General features: G+C 41.2%; 1 protein-coding gene across 10 annotated transcripts in view; it reads left to right on the plus strand.

The window, feature by feature from the left end:
• Window positions 1-12998, plus strand: part of MCF2 (MCF.2 cell line derived transforming sequence) — a 103486-nt gene that overhangs the window by 28475 nt on the left and 62013 nt on the right. For 5 of the 10 annotated variants that reach the window (XM_082717576.1, XM_082717567.1, XM_082717569.1 and 2 more), the window contains exons 2-4: window positions 1639-1707; window positions 7794-7908; window positions 9491-9581. In XM_082717576.1, the coding sequence (XP_082573702.1) occupies window positions 1683-1707; window positions 7794-7908; window positions 9491-9581 (231 nt within the window). In that variant the 5' untranslated portion in view covers window positions 1639-1682. Of the gene's footprint in view, window positions 1-1638; window positions 1708-7793; window positions 7909-9490; window positions 9582-12598; window positions 12938-12998 lie in introns of those variants that run through there. The other 5 variants (XM_082717568.1, XM_082717571.1, XM_082717572.1 and 2 more) reach the window with 1 other exon arrangement.

The following is a 12998-nucleotide window of genomic DNA, read 5'->3' on the forward strand; positions in this document are numbered from 1 at the left end:
TTATTTTAAAGATTTTATTTATTTGACACACAGAGAGAATACAATGAGAAGAGGGAGAAGCAGACTCTCCACTGAGCAGGGAGCCTGATGTGGGGCTCGATCCCAGGACCCCAGGATCATGACCAGAGCTGAAGACAGACGCTTTAACTCACTGAGCCACCCAGGCGCCTCTACAAGACAAGTTTTAGGAATTGATTTTTATGTCCGGACAAGTTGCAGATTTTTAATGGCATGTGTCTTAGGAAAATAAACATGTCACTTAATTTTTTTTTATGATTTTATTTATTTACTTAACAGACAGATCACAAGCAGGCAGAGGGGCAGGCAGAGAGAGAAGAGGAAGCAGGCTCCCTGCTGAGCAGAGAGCCCCATGTGGGGCAGATCTCAGGACCCTGGGATCCTGGCCTGTGGCAGAGACTTTATTTAACCCACTGAGCCACCGAGGCGCCCTGTCACTTAATGTTTTTACCTTTCAAATCAGTATTTAGGTGAGGGACAGGTCATTCTGTAACAGGAACCCATTCCTCTGTCTACTGTGGACTCCCGGAGAACTTGTTTATCTCATGCCCTTGAGCAGGATTATTTCTGGTAAGCAGCATCCATCTGGCATGATTTGAGAAGCACTAAGGAGGGTAATGTGCCATCGGCCTGACACCACCTGATGCTAGGCCTCTGAAGGCCCTTTGGGTCAGAGAGCGGTGGAAAATACGGCTTCTGTAAGAGATGCGGAACCACAGGCATTAAAACCAGCAATCCAAAATAGCCTTGTTTAATGACCCATTTTCTTTAAAAAGTTATCCTTGCTCATCGACCAGAGGCAGGTAGTAGACTTTGATTTTCAGCCCCTGTAGAGTTCACCGGAATGGAACATTACAGATCAGCACTTGCGATCTGGGGCAACTAAAACTTACCGAGCAGCGCGTGGACGTTATTCTGCCCGTGATAATCAATGCCAAGTTCGTCCATTACCGTCGACTGAACACCAACTAGTGTGCCGATTCTTTTGCAGTTAGTTGGCACAGAGCCTTGTGAGGTAGATATTATCGTGCCCAGTTTATAGGGCACGGGCGTGTTTGTATGGCCAGTAAATGCAACAGGCTGAGATTTGGACCTGTGTCTGTCTGCCTCCAAAGCAACACGCTTAACCACTCCACTGTACTCTCTCTGACTCTCCTCCTGACTTCCAAGACGGGATAAGAATACCTTCTTCAGGGATATTTTAAGGATCCAATAAGATAAAAGATCTGAGAAGTGCTTTGTAATTGATCATAAACTTTGTAGAATGAAAGGCATTATCAGAAGTAGCAGACAGTCTGCCACCACGTCTCTATGTGACAGTATACCCTTTAAATAAATCTGGATGTCCTATGGAAGTGGGACCTTTGTCCCTGGCTTTCCGGGGAGTGAGAGTAGTTTATGTTCTACCTTCAAGTTCAGAGAACATGGACACTGGTCCTACTTACCCAGTGATATTTTCAAGGGTGCGATTTGCTTGCCGTGTAGTTGGGAGGAGGAAAGAGATGAGCAGTGCGTCTGCGGCCCCCCAGGGTGCCTTTCAGCATCATGAGAAATCATGTGGCTGTTTCTAGCTGTGCTCTAACGTGCATGCCACCTCTGTCCCTTTCTCGTTTGTCATAGAAACTGAGCTGCTTCTCAGTGCAAAGGACATCAGTCATTTCTTAATGCAAGATATCGCCTTCTTGTCTGGTAAGTAGACTTTTCATGTATTTCGACCAGATAAATATATGACCCTCTTAGCAAAATGAGTGTGGGCTTTATGATATAAGTAGCCACATACACACATGTCTTTTTGTAACTGGCTTATTTCACTTAGATAATATCCTCAGGGTCCACCCAAGCTATATAGGTCAGTATATGTCAGAATTTCCTCCCTTTTTAAGACTTAATACTATTCCCTTGCATGTATCTACTACATTCATCCACTGAGGGACGGCTCAATAGCATTCCTTTTTCTTAGAGAGATAACTGGTAAACCCTCCTTCTCTTTCGGACTCATTCAGAAATCTAGGGAAAGTTTTGCTTCAAACAAGCAAATGACTTTCAGGTATTAATTTGAACTATAGCGTTAAACATTATTATACCAAACAGATACAAGAAATTTACGAGTTTGCATTGTCTGCATGAAAATGAATGCTTCTTCGGAGTTGAGAGGAGAAGAACAGATCTCACTCCTTTTATGTAGTTTAATTGTTGCGCCTGAAGTGGTATCAGCATGCTCAGTTTACTAAACAAGCATTTACTTTATAGATGATCCTAATTGGACACTTCAGTCTGGCCTCTGCTTTAATGATTATAATTAACAGTAATTGTGAATTAGTGGTGACTTAATTAATGTAGCTTTATGTTTTATTCTTATAAGTGCTATAAATGTGTGACATATTGTCACTCTTGAGATTTCCTCAAATCCCCACCTGTGTTCCATACAGAACAACCCTCAAGCCTTGTCCCCCCATCCAGACCTCTGCCACAGTTTCTTTATCTGCTTTTGGTAATTCTTTTCTTTTTTTTTTCTTTTTTAAAGATTTTTATTTATTTGACAGAGAGAGGCACAGCGAGAGAGGGAACACAAGCAGGGAGAATGGGAGAGGGAGAAGCAGGCTTCCTGCCGAGCAGGGAGCTCGATGTGGAACTTGATCATGACCTGAGCCGAAGGCAGATGCTTAATGGTTGAGCCACCCAGGCACCCCCCCTTTATTTATTTATTTTTTTCCCAAGATTCTGGTTATCATTTTCAAAATGCTTCAGCATATTGGTTCTTGTGAAGAAAGGGTTTCCGGTGGAAAAATAATTAAAACCTTCCAATTTGGAATATAAGCCCCTCTCATTCTTTTCTCACACATTTACTACCTAGCAGGGCACTTGTAGGTACTCAGTGGTAATAAGAGTTTATAGATTCATCCATGATCATCTACCCCTATAAGAACCTATATGCATTCTTTCCTTCGACAGATAAAGCTTTCCTAAGTGCTAGTTGGTTCTGTCTTTAACTGGAGTGCTTACCAGCTTGCTTGGGAAAGTCTGTTATATTAAATATAATATACATATGTTAAGTTTTATGTTATATATTGTTTATTTGTTTTTTATGTCTTTATCTTAAGTAAACTCTATGCCCAACGAGCTCATGATCTCAAGATTAAGAGTCACACACTCTACTGCCCTTGTTATGTAACATTCATATGACTGGTTCTCTGCCATATTCTACCTATAGAAGCCCTTTGTTTAATGTTTTGCTGTATGTCTTGGTTTAGAGTTGTACAGTTTCTCCTTCGAGTTCCTTTGAAACTCTTGGGTAGACGCTGTCATTGTTCAGGATAATCTTCATCCTGTTCTCTAAGCTTAGAAGATTTATCATTTGATGTAATAGTTTGATTCAAGAAGATGACTTGGGAATGGGGACTCCCCGTCACGTTTCTCTTGGTAAAGATTAAGGCAGTGAATGAATTTGTTTTTTTTTCCAAGTGCACCAAGAAAGAATGTGTATTCTGCTTTTGTTGGATGGAATCTTCTGTTAGTGTCAATTAGGTCATGTTGGTTAAAATTGTTGCTCAGGTGTACTGTATCCTTGCAGATTTCCTGCCTACTTGTTCTATCAATTATTGAGAGAGGGGTGGTAAAATTTATTTTTAATTTTTATTAAAATTTCTTTAAAAGATTTATTTATTTATTTTTAAAAGGTTTTATTTATTTATTGGACAGACAGATCACAAGTAGGCAGAGAGGCAGGCAGAGAAAGAATGGGAAGCAGGCTCCCTGCTGAGCAGAGAGCCTGATGTGGGGCTTGATCCCAGGACCCTGAGATCATAACCTGAGCCAAAGGCAGAGGCTTAATCCACCTAGGTGCCCCTTTTATTTATTTTTTAAAAGATTTTATTTATTTGACACACATACACACACACACAGAGCACAAGTAGGGGAGCAGTAGGCAGAGGGAGAGGGAGAAACAGGCTCTCCACTGAGCAGGGAGCCTGATGCGGGGCTCAATCCCAGGACCCTGGCATCATGACTTGAGCTGAAGGCAACTCCCTAACTGACTGAGCCACACAGGTTCCCCCGATTTATTTATTTTAGAGAGAGAGAGCGAGCATGTACATGAGTGGGGGGAGGGGCAGAGGGAGAGATTGAGAGTGCACGAGAATCTCAAGCAGAGTTCTCACTGAGCTCAGAGCCTGACTTAAGGCTAGATCCCAGTACCCTGAGATTGTGACCTGAGCCAAAACCAAGAGTCAAATGCTTAACTGACTGTGCCACCCAGGCGCCCCAGTGGTAAAAATTTTTGACTGAAGTTGTGGATTTGACTGTTTCTCCTTGCACTTCTACCATTTTTTGTTTCATGTATTTTAAAGCTGCTATCAGGTACATAAGCATTTAGGATTGTTATATTCTCTTGATGAATTTACTACAGTTTGATAATCAAATGATTTTCTTAGTATGTAGTAATATTTCTGACTCAAATCTATTTTGTCTAAAATTAGACAACTTCCTTTTGACTAATTCTAGCATGGTATATCTTTTTCTTTCCTTTTCCTTTTAATGCATTTGTGCTTCCTATTTAAATTGTGTTTCTGGGGTGGCTGGCTGGCTCAGTTGGTAGAGCATGCAACTCTTGATTTTGGGCTTCCGAGTTGAAGTCCCATATAGAGTGTAGAACTTACTTAAAAAAATAAAAATAAGGGGCGCCTGGGCTGCTCACTGGGTTAAGCCTCTGCCTTTGGCTCAGGTCCTGATTACAGAGTCCTGGGATCGAGCCCCCCATCGGGCTCTCTGCTCAGTAGGGAGCCTGCTTCCCCTCTCTCTCTGCCTGCCTCTCTGCCTACTTGTGATCTCTGTCTGTCAAATAAATAAATAAAATCTTAATAAATAAATAAGATTACATTAAAAATTAAAGTGTGTTTCTTATAGACAGTTTATAGTTGGATCTCAGTTGTTTTCAATTCAAATTGATCATCTCCAACTAATTGGGATGTCAAGATTATTTACATTTAATATGATTATTCATATGAGTGGCTTTCAATCTACCATCTTACTATTTGTTTTCTATTTACCCCTTTAGTTCCTTGTTTTGTTCCCCTCCATTTTTGCTTTCTTTGGGGTTAAGTATTTTTATCAGTCCACTTTATCTCCTTTGCCATTGTCTTATTTTTTGAAGTTAAAAATTTTTTTTTAGTAACCTTTACACCCAACATGGAGCTTGAACTCACAATCTTAAGATCAAGAGTCACGCTTGGGGCGCCTGGGTGGCTCAGTGGGTTAAGCCTGTGCCTTCAGCTCAGATCATGGTCTCAGGATCCTGGGATCGAGTCCTGCATTGGGCTCTCTGCTCAGCAGGGAGTCTGTTTCCCTCTCTCTCTGCCTGCCTCTCTGCCTACTTGTGATCTCTCTCTCGGTCAAATAAATAAATAAATAAAATCTTAAAAAAAAAAAAAGTCTCATGCTCTTCCAACTGATCCAGCCAGGTGCCCTGCCATTTACATATTTTTATTGCACATTGAATTTTTTTATAACCTTACATATTTATTTATTTATTTGTTTGTTTGTTTATTTATTTTATCGTGTTATGTTAGTCACACAAAATACATCATTAGCTTTTGATGCAGTGTTCCAAGATTCATTGTTTATGCAGCACACCCAGTGCTCCATGCAATCCGTGCCCTCCTTGATACCCACCACCAGGCTCCCCCAACCCCTTACCCCTCCCCACTGAAACCCTCAGTTTGTTTCTCAGAGTCCACAGTCTCTCTCCTCTCCCCCTCTGATTTCCAATTCGCTTATCATTTCTTTCTAACGTCCTCCATGCTATTCCTTATGTTCCACAAGTAAGTGAAACCGTATGATAACTGACTTTCTCTGTGTGACTTAGTTTGCTCAGCATAATCTCTGGTCCAATCCATGCTGATGCAAAAGCTGGGTATTCATCCTTTCTGATGGTTGAGTAATACTCCAGTGTATATATGGACCACAGAATTTCTAGTGCCAAGCTAAATTCAAAGACCACCCTGTAACTTTCCTCATTAAATGATCCTTCTACTTCCATTTAGCACTAAATATTTACTGTCTACTCTGTCCAGTTGTTGGACCAGCTGTAGGGTGGGACCTTGAATGCATGTAAGGCTCATCCCTGTATTTAGGTGGCTTTCACTCTCAATGTTCCTTATCCTCCATGCTTTGTAGAGGGCTCTCGAGTAGGTACAGACTGAATTTTTAAAAATTTTTAATTTATTTTTTACATTTCTTTTCAGTGTTCCAGAATCCATTGTTTATGCACCACATTCAGTGCTCCATGCAATACGTGTCCTCCACAATACCCACCACCAGGCTCACTCAACCTCCCATTCCTGCCCCTCCAAAACCTCAGTTTGTTTCTCAGAGTCCATAGTCTCTCATGGTTCATCTCCCCCTCCATTTCCCCCCAACTCCCTTTTCCTCTCCATCTCCCCATGTCCTTCGTGTTATTCCTTATGCTCCACAAATAAGTGAAACTGTATGATAATTGACTCTCTCTGCTTGACTTATTTCACTCAGCATAATCTCTTCCAGTCCCGTCCATGCTGATAGAAAAGTTCAGTATTCATTCTTTCTGATGGAGGCATAATACTCCATAGTGTATATGGACCACATCATCTTTATCCATTCATCCGTTGAAGGGCATCTTGGTTTTTTCCACAGTTTGGGACCATGGCTATTGCTGCTGTGAATATTGGGGTAAAGATGGCTCTTCTTTTCACTACATCTGTATCTTTTGGGGTTAATACCCAGTAGTGCAATTGCAGGGTCATAGGGAAGCTCTATTTTTAATTTCTTGAGGAATCTCCACACTGTTCTCCAAAGTAGCTGCACCAACTTGCATTCCCACCAACGGTGTAAGAGGGTTCCCCTTTCTCCACATCCTCTCCAACACTTGTTGTTTGCTGTCTTGTTGATTTTGGCCATTCTGACTGATGTAAGGTGGTATCTCAATGTGGTTTTGATTTGAATCTCCCTGTTGGCTAATGATGATGAACATTTTTTCATGTGTCTGTTAGCCGTTTGTATGTCTTCTTTGGAAAAGTGTCTGTTCATGTCTTCTGCCCATTTTTTGACGTGATTATCTGCACATTGAATTTTAGCCCATAGAGAATTCATGGTCTTGTTTCTTTGCATTAGTAAGAGCCCTATACTGTTGTTGCTGTTAAAGCTTATGTTGTTTCTTCTACAAATTCACTAGAACAGCAATTATTTCCTGTAGTTTATATCTGTATTCCCTCAGGCTGATCATAGATGTAAATGGTTGATTATATCAAGTTGCCCAGTCTGAACTGAGGCCCATAGCATTGGTGTAGAAACCATTATTTCCCCGTACCCTTGGTTGTCCAGCATGAAGGGTCAGCTGTGCTTTTAATTATATGAATTCCATGAAAATTTCTTCTGAGTATAATCACTCAGTTTGCCTTCTCTCCCTCTCTCTCTTTTTTCTCTTTCTTAAATTCTGTTTTCATTTAGACACTACTCGACTACTTTCTTCTTTTTTTTAAGTAAGCTCCATGCCCAGTGTGGGGCTTGAACTCAAGACCTTGAGGTCAAGAGTCAGACACTTTACTGACTGAAGCACCTAGGCGCCCCTTGGCTACCTTTTTTTTTTTTTTTAACTTAAGGGCATGGTGCCATTTTGATTTATGTGGAGACCATTATCCTTATAAAAGTTACATTGCCCCTAAACTGTCCTCTCAAATCCTCTTACTTGCATTGCTGTTACATGAATTGTTAATTTGTTTGATTTTTTTTTTTAATGGTTTTAGGTGGCCGTGGAAAGGAAAATGATTGGATCATTACTTTCCCAGAAAATTGTAATTTCAGATGTATACCAGAAGAAGTGATAGCAAAAGTGCTGACTTACTTGACATCTCTTGCCAGGTATAGTATTTCATTACATTTCTTTCAGTTTGGTATGTGTTAGAGACCCATTTGAATGTAATAACAGGAAAAGAGCTTTTTAATGTGACTGTTATTATTATTATTATTACAAGACTCACTGTCAGAGCAGATAAGAAATAAAACTTAGAAGGGGAAACCAACAGCTACCTAAATTGCTATAAAAATTATGCTGAGGATCTATGAAAACAAAATCGAGAGTCTGGAGATATTTGTCTTCATGAAGAAAAACATAGGTTGAAAATGATGATCATACTTCAAGCCTTTGATTTGTCTAAAAGGAAATCATACTAGCCCAGAGTGAGGGTAGCTCTTCTTCCATGGGTAAAATATGAAGATCAAATGTTAAGTAGACTCAAAAGTGATATTGCAATTTATTAGGAGGATCTTTTTGATATTAGAAGTCATCTGAGACTAGAATGCTTTAAAAGGTAAGCTTCAAAAGCTTCCTTGAAGATTTTATTTAGGTTGAAACAAAATTTTTATTTAATTTTTAAAAAAGATTTATTTATTTGAGGGACACAGAGAGATAGAGAGAGAGAGAGAGAGAGAGAGAGAGAGAGAGAGAGAGAAAGAGAGGGAGAGAGAACACGAGCAGAGGGGAAGGGCAGAGGCAGAGGGAGAAGCGGGCTCCTGAGGCTCTGTCCCAGGACCGGGAGACCATGACCTGAGCCAAAGGCAGACGCTTAACTGACTGAGCCACCCAGGTGCTTATAGGTTGAATACAAAAGTTTTTAAAGGAAACATTTTCTATTTATTAACCCTGAAGACTGAGAGGCCACAAATCTACAACGGTAAAAATATGGAGTTGCGTGAACAGAAGTCCTATCACAGAAACTGAATTTGTAGTGCATCCCTTAAAGCTTGAAAGTCTTTTAGATCTTCTTAGGGCAAATAAAAGCTTTATTATTCATTAAACTGCCTTCTCAAGGAGCAGACGAGATAGAAACCTATATTTAATGGTGTTTTTCTGAGTGAATGAATGGATGGGTGGCTCACTGGCTCGTGATGGGTTGCCACGGAAAGGTAAATCTGATGTGATAAAGGGCAGCTGTCTGTAAGGTTTTCTCCTACCCAAGATTGCAGGATGTCACATTCATTTTAGTGACCTAACTGCATTATGCTATCACTTGACTATTTAAAAGAATGATATTAGTGCCAAAAAGAAATTTTAAATATTGAGTAGTAGAACATGGAATTAAATTGGTTTTCCAGCATAGCACTTTTTGATAGCTTTCCCAATCCAAATTTATCTTTAGTTAAGACATCAGATGTAGGGGCGCCTGGGTGGCTCAGTGGGTTAAGCCTCTGCCTTCGGCTCAGGTCATGATCTCAGGGTCCTGGGATCGAGCCCCACATCGGGCTCTCTGCTCAGCAGGGAGTCTGCTTCCTCCTCTCTCTCTCTGCCTGCCTCTCTGCCTACTTGTGATCTCTCTCTCTGTCAAATAAATAAACAAAATCTTAAAAAAAAAAGACATCAAATGTAATGAAACAGTCAGAATTCAGGGCACAACCTAGCAAATTTGGGTAGTTACTAAGACCATTATTTCCTCGTATCTTGCAGGCAAAATGGATCTGACTCTCGGTTTACCATTATACTTGATCGAAGACTGGATACATGGTCTTCCCTCAAAATTTCTCTCCAGAAAATCTCAGTAAGTACCAATGCACTCTTCAGCAGCTTTTTATTTTTGTTTTACACAGTGCTTTCTGTTTGTGGGAGTACAGAATATTTTGGTATTGGGCAATGAGGACAATAAAAGTATACAATGAAACAGTAAAAAAAGATGGGATGGTGAGATGGGAAAGTACGCAGAAGGGTTGGTAGGGGGGATTAAGCTAAACAGCTCATCCGAAATCAAACCTAATGGGAAAGAATAAGTAGAGTTAGTGGTTCAAATTATGAGTGAGAAGAGACTCCTGGCTCTCTGTGCCTTTCAGAGCAAGGTGAGTTTTTATGGGAGTTTTTTTTTTTTTAATGGAAATAGCTCTGTTGTATACTCACTGTATATGGAAAAGCATAAAGAAGAAAGTTTAAAGTAGCAGTCATAATTCATCCATCCACAAATAAACACCTTTTCACATTTTGATGTGCGTCTTTCTCACCGTTTCCCTCTCTGGGATAGAGTAGGGAAGTGACTCAACTCTAATATGACTTAGCTCCCTTTCGGAATCTAGCCGCCAGCTTCCCAAGACCCAGACAGAGAAAACAGTGTCCCTACGAGGAAAATACGAGAGCTGCAATCCTGCGTACAGCCGAGATAATCTTTCACGGTGTCCGGCTCAGCTGGGTTATGGGGGCTTTGTCTGACACTTGTTCATAGAAGAGGGAGGCGAGGAACCCGGAGATGACTGAGCTGGCGGGAAGGCGGGAGTACCACGTGGCTGACTTCCTCCATCAGACCAGAGTAGCTGGGAATCAATATATTTTTTTTCCTTTGAGAACCCAACATCATCAATCATCAGAAATTCTGTCTCCTTGACCGACATGGGAGGCCACTCTCTCCCGAGGCAGTTGATTTGGTCGTGAAAGCAAGACAAAAATCTTTTTGCCAGTGTTCTATTTGCTCCACTAACCCAGCTGCTGAGCCTAAGAAATACGCTCACAGGGTACGACGGATGCGATCATTACTCTTCATACCCAGCCCAAATTGTTCTTCATCTTGAGCAAATCAAAGTGGTTTTTTCATTTGTTTCTCTAGCAGAAACGTGTAACGGTAAGCAGTGGGGAGAAGAGTTAACAGGAAATGCACGCAGGTTACTAAAATAAAATAGCAAAACCTTGACTTCCTGGAACATATCGTTGCCTTTCACACTGGCATTGTAATTGTCCTGTAGATGAGGGAACGGCATTAATATACACACTTGGGGGAGGGTTTGGTGATGACAGAGCAAAACGTGGCGAAGCAAGAACTGAATTTTCACGAACTTCATTTGGTGCTCTTTCCACCTGTTGCTTTCGATTGTTTTCCAGATGACTTGTGGGTAAACAAATACATTCAGTGTTTTTTTAGAAAAAGGTAAAATTCCTTTGGAGAGAGTGCGTCTGCCAAGCGTACACTGTTGAGCTGTGTCAATGGGGCAAAGTTAAGTAAAAGCTATTTATTTACCTCGCTCTGGCCTTTTAACATCCATCCTTGGGCTTGTTGAGATTTCGGTTCACGATTCTTTTATACTAAATAAAACACTTGTTATAATAAAACTTTTTTTATTACACAGCCCAGCTTTTTTCTTTTGGCCCAAACTCTCTGCTTGATTAAATTAATTTTTATTGAGTGACCATTGGCCACATGGCATTCATTTCTTGTTAAGGTTTTATTTCTATTAATCAAATAGGCCACTTGGAACAGCCTTGTTTTTCTTCTAAAAGAGAAACATAAGATTTGGTCTTGATCCTGTTAGTTGAGGGTCAACAGAGTAATAGTGATTTGTTTCTTGGGAGGCGAAGGTCCCCTTTCTGTTTCCCTAGGGATGGTCTTTCATGGACCATATTCAGCCCAGAGCTTGGCACTCACGGTCCCCTCATTCTCTTAACTGCCGGACTGCTGGTGCGAGGCAAGATGGACGCACTGGTGAGGGTGACACGTAGATTAGCGCTGTTTCCTTTTAACAGGTTAAATGTTTCTATTCGTGGTATAGTTTCTATGCCCGTGCTCAAGAATACATTAATTACATCTCTACCATAACTAGCCAGTGGGCACAGTTTGCATTAAAGATAAATACTGAATGCAAGCTAATTTCAAGAGCAAGAGTTGCATTCAGAAATGATTTCTGGTCCAGATTGTCCCTGTATAGATAGCTGTAACTGTCTTCGGCATATTACTTTGAACAAGTATCTTTGAAATAATTATACAACTCAACTTAAAGACCTTAATTTGTAAATTCCAAAATAAACTATGCAGTTAGGGTATACTTCATAATTAATGATTGGAAACAAAATTGTTTAAACAGAGCTTTTATTGCCTGGGGGCTCAGTCGTTAAGCGTCTGCCTTTGGCTCAGGTCATGATTCCAGGGTCCTGGGATCGAGTCCACATCGGGCTCCCCGCTTGGCAGGGAGCCTGCTTCCCCCTCTCTCCTTCTCCCTGCTTGTGTCCCCTCTCTTTCTGACTCCCTCTCTCTCTCTCTCAAATAAATAAATAATTTTTAAAAAAGAGCTTTTGTTTATTTGAGAGAGAGCTAGCTAGCATGAGCAGGGGGAGGGGGAGAGGGAGAGAGAGCAAAATCTTCGGATGAAGCAGACTCTGTGCTGAGCCTGAGCCCAAATGGGGCTCAATCCCAGGACCCTGGACCCTGAGATCATAACCTGAGCTGAAACCAAGAGCTTGTGGCTCAACAGACTGAGCCACCCAGGTACCCCAGGAAAAAGTTGGTGTGTTCTTTCTGGATTATTATCAAAATTTCATAAACTGTTGACTTTTCACAAGGCTTAAACTCCAAATAGAATTTAATAATAATATTAAAAAAACCCAAATCCTGAAGTGTATTTTAAGTTATAGGGCCGGGTATTGTAGGACAGGAATAACGATATCAGTTAATACTACCTTCACAAAGATTCTTAGCATTCCACCTTAAAAAGCAAACTGCGCAGAGGAGAAAGCCAGTCCCAGCAAGCCCCTAGGAGGAGAGTGTGTTTTTTTTTTTTTTTCCTTCCTCCACTCTTAGGACATGCCTGATCCTCCCGAGCTAATCCATGAGGCTCAATCTGGCTAAGTAATTGGGGGAATGTGTCCCCTGTGAATTACAATGAGCAGCCGGGAAGGCTCTGTCAGCTGACTTATCAGGGGTAGTGGGGTTTCTGCGAGCCGCCACCGCCACCACGGTAATGGAAGCAGCCACGGTAGCTTTGTGTGACAGAGATTTTTGGCTGCCGCTTTTAAACACTACCCCAGAAGCAGCTCATATTTCATCAATGTTGCATTGACAATTGGAAAAGAAGAGTGTTCTTGTGTATAGGCGAGATGGCAGAAGCAACTCCCCCGAGAGGCAAGATGAGGTTCAGAAGGAATGCGGTAAGGGCTCTGCCTGCAGTCCTGGAAAGCCTGTATTCCCAAGTTCAAGTGCAGGGATGCT

This window comes from Mustela nivalis (assembly GCF_964662115.1).
Source record: "Mustela nivalis genome assembly, chromosome: X".
NCBI lineage: Eukaryota > Metazoa > Chordata > Mammalia > Carnivora > Mustelidae > Mustela > Mustela nivalis.